The following is a 23,797-nucleotide window of genomic DNA, read 5'->3' on the forward strand; positions in this document are numbered from 1 at the left end:
TAAAAGACTAGCGCATAAAACTGGGACGCAGGCAGAGAAGAAGACAGGACGAGCGCTAAACATCAACTGAGGTTTTGCTGCGAGAAAAAGTACATAAATGCATTTTGAGCGGTGCATGCGCGCACTGGGCTGAGACAGTACACGCACAATCTAATCAAATCGGGGCAAAGCTATTCCTTAGATACATTTTGAGTGGAGCATGTGCACACTGGGCAGAAACAGTACCAGCACATTCTAATCAAAATGGGGCAAACTATTCCTTAGGTACATTGTTTCTTTTTTGTACAAGGCAAGTGATGTCGTGCTTACACAGTTATCTCCTTCCCTGTTAATGTGATAAGCCTCGCAAATCTCACGCCCCAACCTTGTGCCTCCCCTACCAAGCACACACGTGGCATCAAACACCGGCACGCACCCGCACTGCTTACAATGCTTGACCAAATGGCCGCCCCCCGCTAATGGCGTGAGATTTGTGAGGACCTAAGGCATTATTCACATCGCGAATGCCGCTATACGCCCCTTGCGGGTGACCTACGTGAATACCTTAATAAGACACTTTTAGTTGGGCGTACTGTCGCTCACTGCGTTGCGTGCGCTGTATATGGCGCCCCTGGATGGATGGAAAGTAGGAGCGTCCCCCTTGAAACAGGGGGATGGCCACCATGCTCATCTTTTTTTCCCTTTATTTTTGTTTAACTGTGTTGTAAGTTATCAAAATTCGCCATTTTTTAAAATACGTCTTCCTACTCTTTTAACCTTATGTCACCTCTCTGCTTTTGAGCCACCAATCTTCCAATCGCTTTTTGCTAATTTCCACCGCAGATTTATTTACATGACTATTGTTATCTCTAAGCCAAAGGGCCTCAGGAAGACTGACTGTGCCTGCATCGGCATCGGGATGGATACCATCACATTTTAGTATATGGTGTTCTACTGTTTCTACAGATTTACCACACACAGCACATGTCTCATCTTCTTCGTTAAATTTCTTTTTATAGCTGCGCCTTCTAAGACACCCCGACCTAGCTTCAAAGAGTAGGGCACCGCCTCTTGAGTTATCATAAAACACTTCCTTCCTGATCTGCCTTTTCCAGTATCGATATAGTTCTACACTATGCTTCTTTTCCATTGAATCTATCCAATTTTTACCTTTGACGTTTTTGACCTGTCGTTTAATGCTCTTTCTTTCTCCTTCCTCGTCTCTGGCAAACTTACTGAACAGCTTTTTAGTTCGTTTCCGCCACTGTGAGTCAACGCTCTTTCTGTACAGGTATTCAAATACCTTAGCTACCCACCTGTTATCATCCAATTTCCTCAGACGTCCTTCGTATAGTACTTTACTCTCAGCTTCCCGTGCTTCGAACGTTGCCCAGCCCATATCCCCCTGTACTGCCTCGCTTGTGGTTCTCCCGTGGGCACCTAGTGCTAATCTTCCAACAGCTCTCTGATTTACTTCTAATCGCGACTGAACTTCAGCCCTTAAGCATAGAACCGGATTCCCGAAAGTAAGCCCCGGCACCATTATTCTTTTCCAAATACCTCTCAGTACTTCGTACCTGTTGTGCCCCCACAATGCCCTATGTTTCATTATTCCGGCATCTCTTCGCCCTTTTGCTATGAGAGACTGTTCGTGCTTTTCCGTGTACATATGCCCTTCGTTTACCCATACCCCGAGATATTTGTATTCGGCCACTCGGGGCATCTCATGGCCTTGTATTGTAAGCTCCTGATCAGTTGTATACCGTTGACTTAGTTGTACTTAGTTGCGCTAAATCTGAAACCTAGACTGTCTCCTTCGTCTCCATAGCAATTAACCAAAGTTTGCAAATCTTCCTGGCTATCTGCTAACAGTACAATGTCGTCCGCATACATTAAATCCGGTAGTCGTTGCTCAACAACCTTTCCGCCTAATCTGTACGACAGATCATAACCTAGATTGCTTCCTTGTAGCCTTCTTTCCATACTTATCAGCGGTGATACAGGACAACATTACCTTAATCCTTTGTGTACCTCGACAGTTGTGCTCCTAATTCCTTCCCATGTTATTTCAACTTTATTTTCTCGATATATTTCCTGTAGAAAACCAATTAACTCATGACCGATACCTTCATCTTTTAACATGTTCCACGGGAGTTCCCTGTTCACGTTGTCGTATGCACCGCTTACGTACAGGAAGGCTAAATACAGCGGTCTGTTTTCCACCTAAGCTATTTCTGTGCACTGGGTAAGCACGAACAGGCTGTCATCTAAGCGCCTACCTCTTCTGGACCCGTTCTGAAGTTCTCCGAGTATTCTATTACTTTCTACACATGACTGCATTTTTAATTTTACCGCCCCCTCAAGTGCACGTTTAGTGCCGTCTTGTGACAAGAGGTCAGAACACATCGACGCTAGGTTGAATAAATTTTTATCCTTAATCGTTGGTAACAAGGGTGCGTGCATTGTGAGCCTTTTTTGCTTTGCTCCAAGAAGAAAAACCACGCAAACAGAAGAATATGTAACATCTGACTAAAAGCTAGAGAGCCGCTTCGCCAGGTGTCGTTGCTATACGAGAAAATCACTTCATCAGTTCGGCTTGACAGCTTAAAAATAGCCACAGTGTCTGAAAACCAGGGGCTAGTTGTCGCTTATACCTGTGCGTGTGGGCGAGAGCGTGGTAAATAAAAGCGAACCACTACCGTTTAGAGCGAGCTATCGCGCCGCAGAATGGAGCGATGACTTTTTTGTTCCGAAGCGGGCGAGCAGCGCGCCGCCATCTTGTCAACGCATCCCGTAACGTACGTGCCCGTAGCGCGCACGCCATGGTTTGTAGCGTGCGTACTCCTCCTGCAAGACGCGGCGAGATACGTAGAGACCTGCGCATGCGCATTCGTTACCCGCTGAGCCGCTGCGTACGCTGCCTCATTGCTAAAGCAATTTGCGTGCGTTACTCTGCGGGTAACGAATGCGCATGAGCCTATCGCTACGTATCTCGCCGCGCCTTGCGGGCGTGTACACACACGGACTATAAAGGGCGCCCCCGGTAATCCAAGATGGCTGCCCGAGAGATGATCCGGCGGGGCTGCGCTGCTTGAAGTTGCGTCCAAATGTTCGTGCGAGGAGCTCTCAGTGCAGGCCCTGCTGAGGATATCGTCTGTCGGCGACAAGCACATCATAGGAGCCCCCGACGCACGTGCACCGGGTCCAACATGCAAAACGTTCGCCTGCTGACAGTTTGTACAGCGGCAGCTGCGCCGTGTAGAGCGTCGTCCCTGATCGCGCCCAGACGAAGCACGGGCACTTCGGGCTTTCGCATGCATGCATATATTCACGCTATATACTCGTGGACGCCCAGATTTTCGCAGCCAGTGCCGCCCTGTTTCAACCCACGTATATACGCTGCCGCGTCTGGCTGTAGAAGAAAGCTATAGGTAGCAGTGTCCGTCTGCAGTGCGCATTTCGGCCCAGTCCGGGTGCCTTTATAAGGTAATAAAGCGAAAGGAAGCATGACAGGCGGGCGACGATTTTTACCGATGTGACTCGTGAACAAGCCCTGATAGCAATATTTTTCAGGCTTGCCAGCCACATATTTGGCGTATGGTAGCAGTTGCCGTAGTTACCGTGTTTACCGTCATCATCGTCATCAGCCACGCCCACTGCAGGGAAAAGGCCTCTCCCATGTCTCTCCAATTAACCCTATCCTTTGCCAGCTGCGCCCATCGTATGCCTGCAAGCTTCCTAATCTCGTCCGCCCACGCAACTTTCTGCCGCCCCCTGCTGCGATTGCCTTGTCTTGGAATCCATTCTGTTACCCTTAAGGACCAGCGGTTGTCTTGTCTTCGCATTACACGCCCTGCCCAAGCCGATTTCTTTTTTCTTAATTTTTGATTGATTGATTGAATGAATGAATGAATGAAATTTATTTCCTCGTCATAGCGAGTGGAGACTGGGACTAAAGGTACCAGTGACCTGACGAAAGGTCCCAGCCCCCTACAGCAAACAGTTTCGACAGCAGTGATAAACGAAGGAAATACATATAAAAGTCAAAAGTACAGAATTTACACAAGTACAAACATATTACACTTGTAATACGCACTACACAGCCACAATGCACACATAGCACAACTGCACTGTATATATCCATTTGGTGACGGGATGTATGTACATACAAACAAGCAGAAATGGAACAGAATGACATTGATCAAGAAAAGGAAACAACATCGGCTAGTAGCAATGCGGTTAACGCTTTTTTGAAAGTACCCAATGGAGCGCTAAAGTCTAACAGTTCCTCAACCGTGTTTAATATTTCAGTTGACTGATATAAAAATGTTTGCTTTCCATAATTTGTTCTTGTTTTCGGCGTGTGTCGGATGTTTCGCCGTAGAAGGTGCCGAGATGTATCTGTATTGAATGTTTTAGAGAATAATTTCTGTTTGTGTACTGTAAGCAGAAGCTTCTTATATTAAATTTTGTCTGCGCGAAGAAGTGAATAACGCTGGAATAATAGAGAGGTTTCAAGATCTGCATAACGACCATGGTAATTGCTACATATACGAAGAATGCGTTTTTGTAAAATAATTAGGTTGTTGTAGTTCATTGTTGTTGTTGTTCCCCATACCAAGATCCCATAGCAGAACTTTGAATAAAAAAGGGCATTGTATTTTTTTTTTATAATAATGTTTTATTTTGTCCAACTGTTTACAAAGCGTACATTCCCGCACCGCTTAAGCACTGTTGTGCTTGTCTGCGGTGCCGGCAGCCTGCGAAATACACATGTTTTCTCGGTACCTTTCTAGAACTAAATCACTGGCTTGACAATCTTATCAAAGTACAACAAAAAAACAAGAGCACATGTTACCGTCGTCGCTATCTGGACAGCGGAAATTTTTGGTTAAAGCACAAGATCATTCACAGTTTTTGTACACAAGCGCGACATGTCATCATCGTTAGTCTGTGGACAGATTGAATTTTGTTAGTAACTAAAGAATTGGGCAAGCATACACAGATACTGCATCTTCTCTACGACACGGGGAAATTCCATTAAAAAAAAACAAAGTAAAAAGGCTAATATATATAATTACACATCTAGACACTTGAATAAAGAAAATGAAATAGTGAATGTGGAAATATACAACGTAACACATATACAGCATGTAATGTTAAGGTGCAAACCTTTTTATAGATTTTTAAGGAAAACATCCTTTAGTACTCGTTTTACCTTTTTTATCGATGTATGGCTGATCTCGACATCGGATAGTTTATTGAATAATGCAGGCACATAGTAAGCTCTGCACCGTTTGCCATAATTCGTATAAATTCTGGGGACGCTGAATCGTTCTATGTTTCTTAAGGTGAACTTGCTTTGAGGCTTCTCTGACTTAAACATATTGTCGTAATAGAACCTGGTATAGATAGTATATCTCTTGAATTCTTCAAATGGTAGTAGGTCTCCTGCTCTATACAGGTCTTTTTTCTCTTTACCCTCTAATAGCACACCATACAAAACATTTTGAACACATTTATAAATTACGCTGGTAATTTTCTTTTTTAGTGTTTCTGAGCAAAACCCGTACAGTGTAATGCCATGCCGTAACTGTGCTTCCCCCAAGGACTGGTATACCATTCTTCTTATGTTGACAGTTGTGCAGCTTTTTATATGATACATCTGTGCTGCAACAGTTCGTAGCTTTTTACAAATAAAATTCACATGGTTACTCCACGACAAGGTAGGATCAAATTCAATGCCTAAGTACCGGACATTATTACTGTATTCAAGTGGGACACATAGACAGTTGTGGCATTTTTCAACGTGTAGAAATATTGGCTGTAGCACATCCAGTTTTTTGTGGGGATTGTGAAAACACATGAGCTTTGTTTTTGAGCTATTTGGAAAAATGTAATTATTTTTGTACCAGTTCATAAACTTATGAACATCCGATTGAAGAGCGAATGAGGCTTCTTCCAAACTGGAATGTGCCATTACCAGTGCGGTGTCGTCAGCAAATTGGTACAACTTGGAGTTTAAATTTAGGAATCCGAGGTCGTTCACGTATAAGTTGAATAATAACGGTCCTAGAGAAGAACCTTGAGGTACACCAAATTTAGTGACTATTAATTCACTGTATTCGGTATCAATTTTCACCGTCTGTTTACGGTTCGTGAAGTAATTTTGAAACCATGCGGCAAACGGCCCTCGGAAACCCAACTTTTTTAGCTTATCTTGTAAAATATTGCGATCGATTGTATCAAATGCTCTGCTCAGGTCAAGAAATAAGCTCAGCACAATTTCATTTTGGTCAATTTTTGAGTGCACAAGGTCGCTAAAATCTTCTAACAGCATAATCGTACTTCGACCGGTTCGGAAACCATACTGACTTGTTGTAAACACTGAGTTCTTCTCGCAAAATACAGTCATTATCTTCGCTATATATTTTTCCATTACGTATGCAAGGACAGGTAATATTGATATCGGTCTGTAATTGATGCAATCATTTTTTTTACCCTTCTTGTATAAAGGTCTGACAACTGAAATTTTAAGTTTTTCAGGAATTACTCCAGAGTTTAAGGCTCCATTTATGATTGTTAGAATAACGTTCTTCAGTTCTTTAAAGTTCCTCTGAATGTCCCTTGGTCTAATGCCATCTATTCCTGCTGGCTTATTAACCTGTATTGAATTTATTATGTTCCACAAGTCAGTTTCTGTTAATGGGGGTAAGTAGGCCGATTTCTGGAGCGAGTCTATCTCCTTTGTTTTTGGCCGTGCCTCCCGCACAGTATCTCTCAAGCTTTCAATTGATTTTACGAACTGGTCATTAAATCTGTCGGCAAGTTTCTTGACATCTGCATCTTCTCTAAAGTTTGCTTTAATGGTCTCGTCGATACCTTGCTTTGGTTTTTTACACAAAACCTGGTTCACTAAATTCCATGTGCCTTTTGTATTTCCTTTGCTGTTTGAAAATTTGTTTAGAAAGTATCGCTTTTTCGCCAACCTTAGCTTTGCTGTCACCTTATTTCTCATCCTTCTATACTCTTCTTTCAGCACCATGTCGTCTGGTTCTCGTTTGCACCGTTCCCATATGTGGTCCTTCTCCTTTTCCATGGGTGTGACGTATTGAGAATCGCCGCTGCTGATTGGTTGACCGGACGATGAAACTCGTCGTGCGCTTCCGTAGTCCGTCTTTACGCTCCTTCCGAGATACCGTCTTCAGCCTAGTGAAAAAGAACCAGATGCATGTTACACGTATGTCGTGCACCGCCGGACTGTTGTTTGAGCCAAAGAGGAATTAGGTGGGCTATTCCTTTAATAATACCTACGGATTTCGAAAGATCATTGCATAGCCTGCTTATATGTGAACTCCACGATAAATGTTCATCAAACCATACACCTAAGAATTTTTGTTCCTTAACGCGAGTAATTTCCGTGTCATTAAAATATAAGTTAATGTCACTATGCATGTTTTTGTTACGAGGCCTGAATAAAATGTAGGTTTTTTTTTTTTTTGCTCTATTCAGTTCGAGGCTGTTTTTGCTCAGCCGTTCTGACAGACGATTTAGATAAGTATTTGCGCTGAAAGCAAGTTCGGAAACGTCACTGGATGTAAAAAATACATTGGTATCATCTGCATACATTGCCATGTCTGGTGAGTCAGGTATTCGTACAATGTCATTTACGTATATAAGGAACAATAGTGGGCCCAGTTTTGAGCCCTGAGGTACACCTTTTGTTAAAGGCAAAATATCAGAAGAAATAGAGTTTACCTGAACAAATTCGCTTCGATTCGTTAAATAACTTCTTATTAAATCACCAGCAATGCCACGTATCCCGTAGATTTCTAATTTTTGTAATAGCATTTTATGATCAATTGAGTCGAAAGCCTTTCTTAAGTCTAAAAAAAGTCCGAGTGTAACGTGTTGTTTTTCAATGTTTGCAATTATTTTATCTTTAATACTAACAAGGGCTTGATCGGCCGACTTATGTTATTGAAAGCCATATTGGCAGTCTGAGATCACATCGTGTTTAACGAAAAATGACCACAGCCTGTCAAATATCACACTTTCAAAAATCTTTGAGAATATATTTAGGACAGATATTGGTCGGTAATTTGAGACTAGATCGTTCGCGCCGCCTTTGTGGATTAATGTCACTCGTGCAGTTTTTAAGGCCTCCGGAAAAATTCCTGAGGATATTGACAAGTTAACAATGTAAGCTAGGACTTCACTTATCTCGTTTGAGACGCACTTAATCGGCACCGGCCGAATTCCGTCGGGTCCGGGCGAGGCATCACTTTTCAGTTTGTCTATTAAATTCCGTATCTCTGCGCTATCTGTGGGCTGCATGAAAATAGTGCTAGTCACAGGTGTGATATCGATTGCATGAGCCACACTTTCATTACCTGCTCTTGAAGCACAAGATCCAGTTTGCAGGAAACTTTCGTTCATGCTTGTTACTTGGCTTTTGTTCAGATACGCTGTTCGTGACCTGATACTTGACTTTCTACTTGTTATTTTATTCACAGCATCCCATATCAGTTTCGGTTCATTGCGTATGCCTGAGAACAGCTGTTCCTGATACTCTTTTTTAGCTTTTTTCAGTTTGCTTTGAAGTTGGTTCCTAATTTTTTTAAAAGCTGCAAACTGTTCTTGATCCCTTGTTTTTGCAGAAAGGTGATACATCGCATTTTTTTTCTTTTTTATGTCACTATATAGATGACAGTTTATCCAAGGTTTTCTTGCCTTCTTATTTCTGCTTCGTTCGCTCCGTAACGGGAAAGCCGCGTCGTAGGAGCTTTTCATGTTTGCAAGAAAGGTGTCCAAAGCTGTATCCACATCGCGTTCATTGTAGACCGCCTGCCAGTCTATCGCTGCAATTATTTCCCGAAAGTGTTGTAGCGGACACTCGTTTATCATTGGGCCGTAAAAAGGCGCACGGGAAGCACGGTTGTATGATGCGAAATTCGTAATAGAAAATAGCGGTAAATGGTCGCTCATGTCAATTGCAAGCACGCCTGTAATTATATTCTCATCATTTATGTTTGTAACGCAAATGTCAATTGAAGTGGCACTATTCTTTGTGACTAGGGTTGGTAATGTAACATGGTTGCTGCAGGCGTGACAAGCTAGAAGTGATTTCAGTTCCCACGCCCATGTATCCGGTGAGCTCATGTTTACATCTCCCATGATTATCACAGGTTCATCGCTAACGCAGGCGTGCGGAAGCACTGTATCTAGAAAACTGCAAAATTTTTCTTTGTCGCCAGTAGGAGGTCTAAAGATGACCGATATTGGGGCCTTCCCTACATGTACTGTAAGGCATTTCACGTCTTCAGTAACTACAGAGAATTTATCCACTACGGTAAAACGTATTCCTTCTTTTATGTACATAGCCACACCTCCTCCCCTTTGGTTGATTCTAGTTAAGTGATGCGAGCGATAACCATTAAAAATAGGCATGGGATCGTTTAGAGATAGCCACGTTTCTGTGAAAAGTACAACGTCAAATTTAATTTTTATGCATGCCATCAGGTTCTCTATCTCATCAACTTTGTTCTTTAAACTCCTGGCGTTAATATGCATGGTTGAGAAACTTTTTAAACAGGTAGTTTTTTCATTTAGGCGAGATATGTCATAATAAGAGTCGCTGATCGATGGTACTGTCATAATGAATATTTTTCAAAGCATTGAAAAAGTGCCTAAGTGTCTATCCACTCTCGGGTGTCATCTTTGCCAAGTCATTTTGGGAAGCCATCCGGATGACCGTTGAAGTCCCGTTTTTCCGTGCCAACACCCGCCCTTTTGAAGTCCAGACGAACTGCCAGTTTACCTCGGATTTTTTCTTGCGCGCAGCCGCGAGCAGTTTCTTGTTTTTTTGTGTCAAGTGTTCATTTACATACACAGAGTTCTTCGAATCCACACCAAGCTCTTTACATGTCAGCCATTTTTTCCTGGCCTTGGCGAGGACTTCATCACGCTTTTGTTCGTCGAACGAAGCGAACCACAATGTTGTGAACATCTGCTTTCTGTGTCGGGACCCAGTGACATGTATCAATGTCACTTTCTTGAATACTTTCATCAAGGGTTTCACCTAATTTTTCAACTATGTTCAAGGCATCATCTGTTTCACTTGTTTTTGGAATCCCCTTGATTTCAAGGTTGTTCATTCTTTGGTACTGCTCAAGTTCTTCAATCATTTGTGACAGCTTTTGATTTTCATCTTTCAGGGTGTCATTTTCTTTGAGTAGCTGTTTTATCTCATCCCTCAAGTGTTGAAATTCTTTTCTGAATTCGCTCACTTCATCACATGTATCAGCACAATATTTTACACTGTCTTTAAGTTCTCTCAACCCAGTGCGCATGTCCCGTTTGAAGGCTTCAAGCTGTTTAGACAGTTCCTTTATCTCCTTGGCATCATCTTTCCCACCCATTCTCGACGCAGCCAAACCACAACAATCGAAGCACAAGAAAACACAAGCGGTTCGGTAGCGGTGCACAGAAAGGACAACTCGAAAAAGAATCACTGAAATCGCTCACCTGCAGAAGCAGAAGGAAACGCTTCAGATCGAGCCGTGCGTACAGTGCACCGCCACCGAACTGATGAGCAAGCCCGTCGCCCGGTCTTCCTTGTATCCTCCGGTGCCTTCTGCCAGCGCCCTCTTGGTTTCCTGGCGTTGTCTTCGCTAACCGGCTTTTATCCGTTATCTCTTCCGCTGGTCGCGCCGTGGTTTAGCCGACAGGTGATTTTCTTAGGCGATTTCAACTAGGATGCCATTAACCCGCGTTTGTTCCCTCACCCACTCTGCCCGCTTCCGGTCACTTAACGTTGCACCTATCATTTTTTTTTTATCTGTGGCTCGCTGCGTTGTCCTTAACTTAAGTTGAACCCTTTCCGTTAGCCTCTATGTTTCTGCCCCGTAGGTGAGTACCCGCAAGGTACAGCTGTTGTACACTTTTCTCTCGAGGCATATGGGTAAATTGCCATTCATGATCTGAGAGAACCTGCCCCACCACATTAGTATTCTTCTAGTTATTTCCCTCTCATGATTCGGATCAGCGGTCACTACCTGTCCTAAGTAGGCGTATTCGCTTACCGCTCCCAGCACCTAGCTACCAATTGTGAGCTGCTCTTCCCTTGGTAGACTGTTGAACACTACCTCGGTGGTCTGCATGTTAATTTTTAGACCCTCCGTTCTGCTCTGCTTGTCTAACTCATTGATAATGCTTTGCAGCTCATCTATAATTGCGCAATTTTCTTGGAATACATTTTCAATCCTCCACTTCTAACCTTATGTCGCCTCTCTGCTTTTGAGCCACCAATCGCTTTTTGCTAACTTCCACCGCAGATTTATTCACATGCCATTGTTATCTCTAACTCTAGGGCCTCAGGAAGAGTGACTATGCCTGCATCGACATCCGGCTAGATGCCATAACATTCGAGTATGAGATCTTCAATCACTTCTACTTATTTACCACACACAGGACACGTGTCATCTTCTTGCTTAAATTTCTTTTTATAGCTGCGCGTTCTAAGGCACCCTAATCTAGCTTCAAAGAGTACGGCACTGCCTCTTGAGTTATAGAACGATTCCTTCCGATCTGCCTTTGCCAGTGCCGATACTGCTCAACACACTGCTTATTTTCCATCGGATTAATCCAGTTTTTACCTTCCGCGTTTTTTTATCTGTCCTCGTGTCTGGCAAACTTACTGGCCAGCTTTCTAGTTCGTTTCCGCCACTGTGAGTCAACGCTCTTTCTGTATAGGTATTTAAATACCTTAGCTGCCCCCCTGTTATCGTCCAATTTCCTCAGGCATTCTTCGTATAGTATTGTACTCTGAGCTTCCCGTGCTTCGAACGTTGCCCAACCCATATCCCCCTGCACTGCCTCGTTCGTGGTTCTCGCGTGGGCACCTACTGCTAATCTTCCAACAGCTCTCTGATTTACTTCTAATCTCGACTGAACTTCTGCCCTTAAGCACAGAACCACATTGCCATGCGTTTTCCTGATGGCAACGACACCTGGGGAAGCAGTTATCTAGCTTTTAGTCAGTTGCTACATTTTCTTCTATTTCCATACTTTCTCTCCTTGGAACAAGAAAGGCTCGCAATGCACGCATGCTTGATATCAAAAACTACGGATAAAAACTTCAATCCAGCGTTGACGTGCTTTGAGGACTTGCACGCTACGGCACAGCAAACTAACAGTTTTAGCTGTGCGCACGCAAAAGCCCTGCGTACGCAATCGGCGCACCTTACGCGCATTGCGGCCCGTCCTAGCAACGGCAGTTTGAGTGTGTGAAACCCGAGAAGCGCGACATACTGTGGCGTCATTTATTGACAACAAGTCAAAGGTCCTCAACTGAGTGACCACAGAACCGAATCGCTTATGTAATGCCTTCGGGCCTTTAGGGGAAAAAATGAACGAAATAACTATGAGTTGCAATGGGGTGGAGGGCAGGTTCTCTGATATCATGAATAGCAGTCTACCAGTATCGCCCAAGAGAAAAGCATTTAACAGCTGTATCTTACCGGTACTCACCTATGGGGCATAAACGTGGAGGCTAACTAAAAGGGTTCAACTTAAGCTAAGGACAACGCTGCGAGCCGTGGAAAGGAAAATGATAGGTGTAGCGTTAAGAGACCGGAAGCGGGCAGAGTGGGTGAGGGAACAAACGCGGGTTAATGACATCCTAGCCGAGATCAAGAAGAAGAGTTGGGCTTGGGCAGGGCATGTAATGCGAAAGCAACATAACCGCTGGTACTTAAGAGTAACGACTGAATTCCAAGAGAAGGCAAGCGTATACCAGGGGGCGGCAGAACGTTAGGTGGGCGGATGAGATTAAGAAGTTTGCGGGCATACAGTGGGCGCAGCTGGCAAAAGACGGGGTCTATTGGAGAGATATGGGAGAGGCCTTTGCCCTGCAGTGGGCGCAGCCAGGCTGACGATGATTATTATTGTGGGTTATGTAAGTAATGGACGCATTCAAAGAATTTGTTTTTTCAAAGACTAAATCAACAGATGTAAATAAAAATGTAAATTCCGGCACAGAGTTGAACAAGAATCTAGCCTGGTGCCGTTGCTATGACGAAAGTGTACGCCGTACATACTTAGGCTTAACATCAACAAATTGGTCCATTTATCTAAAAGAAAATATGACTGCTTCTCATCTGTATCATTACGGAGGGGCGAGAAAGAGCAAAATGAAACCGAGCTATCGCATCGAGGCGGCGATGCGGTGTTTGGTCCTAAGAGGTCGTCGGGCCGTGTTTTCATAGCGTTATAACGACGCAAGCCCCGCAAGGGCCGCAACGCAAGCTGCATCGGCTTGCGTACGTATACGTATATACGACGCAAGGCTGGCCCTTGCGGCCTGCGAATGCATGCGCACTACCGCCCTCGCAAGCTCCTTGCGTCATCTTGCGTCATGCGCACGCGGCAATCGCTATTTCAAATCGGGCGTATACAAGTATATGTATACGTTCGCGTTACTTACGCTGTTTTTCACATTTAGCGTGCACCCAAGTCATCCGCTTCGGAGAGAATTCGCCACTGTCATTGGGTTGCTAGGCATGTTCATTGGCTTTAAATGATGCGCGCGATACTCCCTTTACCTCCTCTCGCCGGCAACAGAATAAGTGAGGGGTAAAAATCGCTTATTTTCGATTCCTAACACTAGCAAGATACCGCTGAGCGTGCGCTCCCTTGATTTGGATTCTTTCGCCATGCCTTGCCAAAAGACGCCGTTTCGGCGGTAGGCAGCAAGGGTCCGAAAGAACGCCAGTACGCGCTGTGAATTTAATATTAAAGATCATTGCTCGGTCCAGTTACCTGAAACAAATTAGGCCCTGGCTCGACTGAACTGGTCGCGGAACTGGCTGTCTACGCAATACGACTTGGATAGCCTTGCCTAAGTGCGACAAATATGACACTCAATATTTTCATATCATAACACCAGATGGCGCCACTGCGGCCTGCTCTATTCAAAGCATTGCGGGTTAAGGATTGTGATGGACAAATACATTTTAAGCGGGTAGAAATAACCAAACGAAGGTTATCTGATTGGTGGCTAAAATCACGAGAGGAGTGAAATTGCCCTGTGTCGTCACCTGAAAGCGCCCTGTGTCTGCTGCGGTGTATAGCCTTCTGAAATATCACGAGTCATGGCTAGGTGGCATATGAGCCACCGCCCGATTTAGAGGCTTGTTATCCATCAATCCATCCATTCGTCCGTCCTATCGTTGCGTTCGGGTTGGCGTACGATAAAGTGCTCATGCGATTTCCACTGTAACCTCCAGCTAAATGCTTGCGTACAACGTTCGCAAGCGCTCATACGATATACTAAATCTCTATACTGTAGTAGGATACAACTTAAAAAAAAAAGCAGTTGTTAACACTGGGCCACGGTCCGCGGCGTATTGTACAACTCCGCTAGCCAGTCACAAAATTAAACGAAATCATCTTTTTAATGTTTGACTTTATTAAACAAGCCAAATGTCAACATTCTAAACCTTATAAGCTTATTTTTTTCTCGTGATCAGCTTTTTGTTAAGGTGACAAGAGAAGTTTTAACAATGGACTACGTTATATCGTGGAGGAATTCTGTGCGCCGGTCTTAAATGTGGGCGTAGCTTCACTGCAGACTTGAGTTGTATCCGACTGTAGATGTGTTTAGCACACCGGGGACGCCTCCTGTGCTCGTTGTATGGCCCCGCCTGGATGCACGCATGTCATTGCGCGTGCGCAGGAGGGGTCCGGTATACGCCTCCGGTAGTACGTCTCCGGTATGCTAAAAGCACGTAACAGAAACATCTAACAGACAAAGGGCGAGAAAAAGAAGAAAAGTGCCTAGCCGCCCGCACCGCCGTTTGGCACAACGGGCTTGTCTATAATAGACAGTAGACGTTTCGCAGGGCAAAGTACAGCGCAAAAAGGCAGGACTAAAGGAGCGGACAGGCGTTGACTGATGATTTTATTGCTGTGACAGTGCAATAAATATGAGAACCTAAGCGCAATCAACGTGTGGCAATGCATCGCTGATTGAGTACGTGAACAGGTTAACCTCCCCATGTGGAGGGATCGAATGCGTTGCTATGAAACTGCTTAGCAGACTAGCTAAGAATAATTTGCGTGTCACCTGACGCTTCTGCTGCGTTGTTGTTGTTGTTTTGAGCATGCTGGGGTAGTTCACCGACCCTGCTTCTTCCCGCAGGTCAGCGGAGTGCGATGAAAGAGGCCAGTGAGGAATGTCGCAGCAACGGCGGCAGCCCCGGCAGCACCACCAGCGGCGGCGGTGGCGCGGCGGCCTCATCGGTGCCGTCCAGCGGTGGCGGATCTCGGAGCCCCCCTCTGGCGGGCGCCGCCTCGTCGACGACGGGCGAGCTGGCCTTCCTCTCGAACCTGCTGGGACGGCGCGAGGCGCCGCGCGACAAGGTCTTCACCTGCACTGTCTGTAGGCGATGCTTCGGCTACAAGCACGTGCTCCAGAACCACGAGCGCACGCACACGGGAGAGAAGCCGTTCGAGTGCCGCGAGTGCCACAAGCGCTTCACGCGCGACCACCACCTCAAGACGCACATGCGCCTGCACACGGGCGAGAAGCCGTACCACTGCACCCACTGCGACCGCCAGTTCGTCCAGGTGGCCAACCTGCGGCGACACCTGCGCGTGCACACCGGCGAGAGGCCGTACGCCTGCGAGCTCTGCGACTCCAAGTTCTCCGACTCGAACCAGCTCAAGGCGCACATGCTCATCCACAAGGGGGAGAAGCCGTTCGAGTGCCAGCTCTGCCTGGGCCGCTTTCGCCGCCGCCACCACCTCATGCACCACAAGTGCCCCAAGGACGAGGCCAACGCGGGCAAGCCGCGCCGCGGTCGCAGGCCCCGAGCCTACGACGCGACGCCGCCCCCGCCGCCGCCCCCGCCGCTGCTGCTGCAGCCCAGCAGCCCCGCCGCAGCAGCAGCTGCCGTGGTGGGCCCGCCCGCCGCCCACTCGGCCACGGGGGGGCCGCTGCCGGAGCCGCCCAAGAGCCGCCGCAAGCCGCGGCACACGATCCGCATCCTGACGCCGCAGCAGCGCGACCTGTTCCTCGAGAGCGAGCAGACCGAGCCCCTGGACATGTCCATGTCTCCGACGCCGCTGCTGCTGCCTTCGACGCCGTACCGGTACCCGACGCCCGGCGTGCTGGACCTGTCCAGCTCGCGCTCCGACTCCTCCGAGGTGGCCGAGGAAGACGACGACGTGCTCGAGCCGGAGGACGGGCTGCGCATCAACCACCACCACCGCAAGGAGCTGCTCGCCGAGCGACTGGGCGTCGCCGTGGACGCCCGCCGGCTGACGGTGGACCACCGTCTGGAGGACCGGCTGGAGGACCGGCTGGCGGCCGGCTTCCAGCTGGACCTGGTGCGACGCCGCGCCCTCGCGCTGCCCCCGCACGTGCTGCCGCCCAGCCTCGGCCTCTCGCCGGACCACGACGGAGACACGAGCAACGGAGGCTCCTTCGCCCTGGCCGCCTCCTCCTAGCCCCGGCACGGAGCAGAGGAAGTATTTTTGCACCACAAAGACCTTGTTGACCCCCCCCCTCGTTGTTCTTCTTTCCGGCCGAGGGTGTAGCGAACTTTTGTGGACACGATGTGTGTGCCAACGGGTATCGAGCGAGGAGTAAATCAAACCTTTCCACGGTTGAATATCAAAAACGCGCTCTTCCGTGTATTTTGCGAAGGTGTTTGTGAACGTATAGGATATTATACATATATTATATATCTATACATAGGCAGAGATATGTGCATATTGTAAAGATACGATGGAGGGAAGCACACGGCAGCGCGCCTCTATACACACGCACACGCTGCACGCACGCCCATCCCTGTTAAAAGAACCCGTCCCTCCCATGTATCAAAACGGCAAACATTTTCGTTCCGTTCTGCGAGCGCCCACCACGTCCCGAAAGGTTCCAGAATCAAAGGCTTTTTGCGAAATATCAAAACGAAAGGGGGACGAGGCCACCTATATACAGCGTTGTTCACGGTAATACGGGTATGCATACATATATGTACAAAGGCACGCGTCATAATACGCAGTGAGGTGATGCGCAGAGACTTGTGAATGAGGCAGCGCGCATGGGTCGATGCGTCTGTGGCGTTGTGGAAGATTCGAGGTACACGGCTCGTGCAATCAAGTGCGGCGCGATTTCGGTCGCCGCTTTCGGCTCCGTATGATCTCCGTGGGTCGCCGCCGGAGCGCGCCCTCCTCTCGGCCCTCCCTTGTGCTGAGCTCATCCTGCATTAGCTGCGCGGTTATGCGTGCCTCCTCCGGTTGCAGAGACGCCAGCAGCGTTGTTCCTTCCGTTGCCCCAGCTTGTTCGCGACACGCTGCGAGCGAGTGTTCCAGCACCTTTTCGAGAGTGCGGCCGCATTGAGTGCAGAGCTGTACTTCTTTGCAAATCGGTTGACAAGCGAACAGAGTATACCTCATTTTAATCATTGTTGGGAGACTCTTGGCTCGTACTGGGAATGTCAAGCGGAAGTCATCCGGAGGGGCCAAATGATCGAGAAATTAGCTCGTCCTAAACCGAGCCCTTAAACTTGAAGTGCCATCGCCTCGTGGAAAATATGCCGCTTTGTTTCTTGTACGTAATGCACCGCCATATGTAGGACCAAGAGGGAGCTCGCGAAGATAGCCTTTTAGTCATTTTTATCCCCTCCGAGATTACTCGCTTTCTCTTTTTACGTTCTTAAATTACTTTGAGAACCGCGCCAATCTTGTCTGCGACGAATGTGAGTCTTGAGGGCCTGTCGCTTGATGCGAGTGATCAGCGGCCTGCTCACACTTGTCTGCCAGACTGTGTCGGAGGTAGTAGATGGCCGGGTTTCTTTTGAGTTGAACTCGGCAAAGCAGTGGTCGAAACTGGCGATGATGCTTCGTAGTTACGATTACGGCTCAGGGGAATGCGAAGAGTGCCCACCATCTGCGGCCCCGATGTTTGCTCAATTTCGCGGCCAGGGTTGTTCTGTTAGTGATCTCATCGCGTGGAGAGAAGAAAGGCCAAAGTCGCGCTGCTGTGCGTCGGGGTTGATTGTCGGAGGAGGACCATCGCGGTATCGAGGAAGCTGCGGTTAAGTCCCCGTCGTGGGTGTTTAAACATGCTGGTTTGGAGCAACCACTGAGACAGGCGTAACAGCCGCTCTTGGAATGTGCCGGAACGCGCAGATATCATTCGGCGTAAAGAGTCGGGCTGGATGTGCGGGGGCCCGCATGCCAGGCAGGCTGCTTCGGACGCAGACAGCAACGCCACGCACGCGGGTCAGAGAGCACATGGTTGCTGACCACCGAAACGTTGTTGTACCACTGCAGCCACCGCTGAGCCAGGTTTCGATGCCGCTGCTGGCCCGGCGACCGCTCGAGCGGAGCGCCTCCGTTCGGCAGCCAAGCGCGCCGACATACACAGGTGGCGCCGACTGCGCGCACCTGGCTCCGTGGGGCCCAGTTCCTAGGGGCCCCCCCCTCTCTCTCCAGTGTTGTTGCCGTCTGCCACGTGCGGCGGCGCTCACTGCCGGCGTCGCCTCGGCCTCGGGACGGCTCCGTAAAAACTGCGTCGCACGACTGCGGTTGTCGCGAAGCGCAAAGAGAAAGCACAGATTCGCGTGTTTCCTGTGCTCCACGTGGAATTGGAGCGGCCGCGCTGGCTACAGTGGCGTCTTCTTGTTCAACAGGGACAGATTGGCGCAGCTCGAAACTTGGTCGATATCGGATTCAGCTCATCTCGGTGACCCTAAATGAAAATCAGTGCGTCTAAACCTCTAACGACTTTGCAGGAACGTCCGCAGCTAACGACATATAAACTTCCCTGAATCGAGCTTACCAGGCCTTCGCAACCTGTGTGTAAACATTTTGAACGATAGGGCGATCGGCGCCGTCACGCACGCCAGCCTTCTCGGACGTTGCAATACGGTCGATTGGCACCACTCGAATTTAACCTGCGCAAAACATCTACGTTCCCCGTCGTTGTGCAGTGGCGAGGTACTCGCGAAACGCGGGCCTCCTTCGATCGGCGCTGTTCGTTTGCCTTCAACCGAACTTGACGCGGCCGAATGCGTTCCAAAAACATCTGCACAGCTGGGTCACACGTCGCCGTAATACGCCAAAGGACAGAGAGAAGCGTCCAATGAAACAAGAGCGAATCTGCTCGGTGGTGCCGCTCTGCAGCGCTTGGGCGTCGTGCGGGAAAGCCTGCGGCTGCGCGCTACACGACGTTGCAGCACAAACTCCTTTGAGAGCGATTCGCCAAGCCAAACTGCAGTTCTCCCCGCCACCTGGATGCCCGTCGCGGAAAGGCTCTCCGCGCACGAGCGAGAAATTTCCACCTTCCTTTTCCGTTTGACGCTTGTTTTGAGCAAAAAGGAGAGTCCTCTCTGCATAACAGCGTGGCTCCAAGTGGCGCGGTGACTGTTCTATTGTCTCGCTCGCGCGTAGTCATTTTCAATGGCGCCTCGTGCGCTATCCTGAGCGAATCTTGTCAGGAGCCGTCATACGTGGCCATACACGCGAGGGTGGGGAAAAACGAACGCCGAGTAATTTATTCGCATTTTTTCTGTATATTCGAAATGAAAGTGAGAAAAAAGATGTGAATTTAGCCCTGTATTTTGCTTTCGCTCGGTATTATTTTTATTGCCTTTTATTACTTGCCGGTGGGATGATTCTTCTTGTTTTTGTTTATAATGTGCGCGGATGAGCGCCTGGAGAAAATTTCCAGCAGCGATGCTGAGTATTGCCGCAGTTTGCTTTTCTTCTTGTATTTCTCTATGGGACTTGTGTTGTTTCTTGTTCTTTCTCTGGATTCCTCGATTTTTTGTTTGGTTGCTTGTTTGTTTTTCAATAAACCAGTGAATAAGAGACGCGTGGGCTCTGTGGCCGTTGTTTAAATCTTTTTTTCTCGTTCCCAGTCGGAAATAAAGGCCGAGTAATATTTTTCATACTGACTTGGTGTTTCCTTGCTTTTCGTAATGCGCGTTACATTTGAGTGCTGTTGTAAAATGTGCTTGTTATTTCTCATCAAACAGTGTGCTTGTCATCCCACCGCTGTGGCTGACCTGGTGCATTTTCGGCATCCCTTTTTCTCCAATCGCAAAGCACTGGTCGCAGAAAGATAAGCACGGGCTGACTGCGCAGGCTTGCAATGGAGAGGAATTTTAGGCTGTTTAATTTTAGATACGGAAACGCCAAAATCTCGCCCGTTCCAGAGAGTGCTGTGGGTGAGAACATGGAAAAATTGAAAAGTGCATGAACACGCCCAGTATATGTCCACAGCGGTGCACCATTGCCTTGCCTACCAACTGGCTGACGTCAACTTTCCGTGCACGTTGCAACGAACATGGCACGTTTCATGGCGAAGGCGCTACCTGTCCGACAGCAGTTCTAATTATGCCTGCGAATGGCAAGTTGCTCCGCCTTCTATTGAATTGGGTCCATATCAAAATGCAAGCGATCACATCCAGAACCTCAGGCGGGCGTGGTTCTCAAGTTACACATAGCGCTTCGAAGACAGTGTCCGTAAACTAACTTCCCTGTCAAGCGCGTCTTTGACCCCACTGTCGCCATTGCCCAAGAAATGCACGCTCAGCAAGAGAGGAAGCTCTGCGCTTGTGCGGTTTTCCCATCCAGCGAGCCGATCGCGCTCCATCCTTCCTTCGTCGCCAAGAGTATTGAATTACCAATCGCACTAATAATACAACAACGGAGGCGTAAAAACCAAACTGCACATGTGAGCCCATGCATGCTGCCGCGGTCTGCGTGAAATTGGAGTCTCCTTTTATTTTTCCTTTCTTTTCTTCCCTTCAGAGGCATAATACTCTCTCCTGTACGCGAGGGAGAAAAAAAAAGCGGATGTTTTGGGGATTGGTGCTTGCTTCCAATATAAACAGCTAATTAAGGCTGTGAAAGCTTAATTTGATCCCCAGCTCATTACGCTAATATGGTACCAAAGTGTGCCGCCCTCAGCGTTTTCTTCCGCTCGCTTTTTACCTCGTCGTGTACCTCGGCGGATGGATTAGCCACGCCATTAGCATTTCGCCATTTTCTCTCTTGCTCTGCGCGCACGAAACTCTTCCCCGCTGTTCTCCCTCTCTCTAATGTAGGCTGTTATAGCCGAGTCAATACTCAGCATGCACTGTTTTTGCTCCCCTTCCACCATAGCGTATTTTATATATATATCGGTGTCCGCGAAGGTACGCGTTCTGTTTCTTTTTATCACCCCGCATGAGCCCCAAGGTTCCCGCCTAGCTTTTGGAAGGCCGAAAGCCCTTTCTACACCGGGCCAACCGGTGCCTCACGGCGAGTCTTTGTAAAGTCGAGGCCTTATGGAAATATTTATGGCACTGCTCCTCCAAAAATGCCCCGTGCATTAATTTCTATCACCGGGACTTTACCTCTCCGTGCCGATATCGGACACTATATAAGGCCCAAACTCCCGTATTTATCTACCTGCTGGCACGTTATCTGAAAGACACACTATTCTCCTTCTGCACATTTTGAGCTTGGCAGTTATAAAAGCTATTCGCTACTTAAGGAGTCAGATATGGCGAATGTCTGCCCCTGGCACGAACAGTTCCTGGCGGAAGTGCACCTTTCACGGATATAGGTCGTGCATTCCCGCGAGAGTACATATACTGGCTACACAGCAGTAATTAAATTGCAGTAATTTATTTACTTTGCCGGTAATTTGTAATGTGACGAATTCCTTCTCTGCTCTTGTAAGTCGATAAGGTAATGCATTACTTTGGGCCAGGAATTTCGCAGCGGAAGAAAGTAATTATTTTCTTTACCACTCAGTTTGTGGAAAATGCACCACTGCGGCTTCTTGTGTCGGCAGTTCGGACTCATTGCAAGAGGGCCGAAAGCACGGGCCGCCAGTCCGGCGGAGCTGTGCGCATCAGACAGCATGCGCGAAAGCCGACGGAGCTTGCAGGACTGCGCACGCGCCACAGCCTTGGTCTCACGAACCCCTGCGTATACGCGCGCGACGCGCGTGGGCAGCTGGGAGAGGGCCGTACGTGGCCCAAGTCTGATATCGAAGTGTGGGTCTCGAAAATAAATGCTCTGCGTTGGGCTTTACAGCTTGCGTCACCGCTGTGTGGAGCGCTCAAGCGCCGCACTTCCCTGCCTAGAAACCGAGGCGTCTCATCGCGGATTTTAACATTTAGAGGCAGCGCTTGCGCGGCAGCAGCAGTCCCATGTAGACCTGCAGGCAAGGTAGGTGCAGGTGGCAGAAAGCTCCTCTCCATAGTTTTTAGTGCACAACGCTCGAGCGCTGTGCACAAGGGTGACGTGGCATGCCATATCCCAAGGGGTCCGAACCCGGCCGGCAGCAGCGCTTTCGGTCCAGTCTGCACATTTGGGAAATAAACGAGACGGCGCGGTGAGGAGGCGACAGCATGACGGACCAGGCGAGTCCCCGCGTAGTCGTCGCCACGGGGCGCAGGAGGCTCGGGGTGCTTTCGAGGCAGCGAGATTCGGAAGCCTTCGTGGATGCGCAGAGCGCGAGACAAGCAAGCATTCTGGCTCAGTGAAAGTGGCGAGCCTTCGACGGTGGTTTTGCTCATTCGAATCACCTGAGTTGCGAGGAAGGTCAACAGCTCGCGAGAAAAGAGCGAAATCCGTACGACGCATTTCGGAAAGAGGACCAAGTGCTCTGGTTTCATTTGCTTTGAGAGAGAGTTGATGTAACAGTGGCCAAGTTGTGACCAGATCTGGGCCAACATGCCTGTTCGCATTCGCCAGAAATAAAGTAATTACATTACTTTCCTGGTGTAATTGTAATGAAATGTCATTACTTTTTGGGAGCAGCAATTTATAATGCAATTTAATCACATTTGCCCGATTTGTGCGACAGTAATTACCAACGTAATTTAATTTCAAAAGTAATCTTGCAGTGTGTGCTGCACAGCCTAAACACTCCAAAGTTAGGGCTAAAGCTCAATATGCGCATATGTGCGTGCTTTATCAAGGTGACGAATGCAAACAACAGGCAGCCCTCATTTTTTTTAATTGACAAAACTACAAAGCTGTTGGGTCAACTTGCGGTCAAAATTGTTCCAGCCGAACGAGCTTAATGTATACACATGCATGTAACGTCACATGTGGCATACCCGAAGAACAGAAATTCTTATTTTGAGGCTCTACAGAGAGAGAGGGAACAAACTTTATTAATATAAAGTAACTATGCTGGTGGTTCACCCAGGTACGGGAAAGCGCTGGCCATTACGGCCCTCCAGGCCTGACCGATCAGCTGGCGCTAGGTCTACAGTTGTTTACCGCACTTGCCTAAGCTCCATCTTGGCGGTAATTCGCGGTCATCACATTGCTCTCCTTTGTTTTACTGGCGCATATTTTTATTGCTTTCAAATGGCAACGCCTGTGTTAAACAAGGCATTGGCTTAGTGCTCTGGGGTGAGCAGGCATGTCCATACTCGAACGAATCCTACTGAACGACACCTCTTGTAATAAATATGTGCAACATGCTCACACAAAATTAGCAACGTCCGAAACTGTCATCAATCACCAAGGCATGTGCTGCGCTTCCTTTACCTCCAGCTATCATGTGAGCCTCATGCAACGGGACCGGATAAACGCTGATAGATGCTCAAACATAGCAAACTAGTTTCGGCACATCAGCGCATGCTAAGGTTAGCGTCTTTGGTTATTTTTATATCATGTGCGCTTTTTTCTTATCCAGACTTAAAGGGAAAAAGATAGAAAATCGCGGTTTAAATCTTTTCCTTTTCTTTTTTGACCAGCACCTCTGAACAAACGTCCACGTGGCTAAGAGGAACAA

At 47.8% G+C, this 23,797-nt stretch overlaps 1 protein-coding gene across 1 annotated transcript in view; it reads left to right on the forward strand.

Moving 5' to 3' along the window:
- Positions 1-19,944, forward strand: part of LOC144129434 (uncharacterized) — a 191,277-nt gene extending 171,333 nt beyond the window's left edge. Inside the window, exon 4 of the mRNA XM_077663604.1 lies at positions 15,182-19,944. Within this exon, the coding sequence (XP_077519730.1) occupies positions 15,182-16,491 (1,310 nt within the window). The 3' untranslated portion in view covers positions 16,492-19,944. The remainder of the gene's footprint in view (positions 1-15,181) is intronic.
- The last annotated feature ends 3,853 nt before the right edge of the window (positions 19,945-23,797 follow it).

Source organism: Amblyomma americanum, chromosome 4, assembly GCF_052857255.1.
Source record: "Amblyomma americanum isolate KBUSLIRL-KWMA chromosome 4, ASM5285725v1, whole genome shotgun sequence".
Taxonomy (NCBI): domain Eukaryota; kingdom Metazoa; phylum Arthropoda; class Arachnida; order Ixodida; family Ixodidae; genus Amblyomma; species Amblyomma americanum.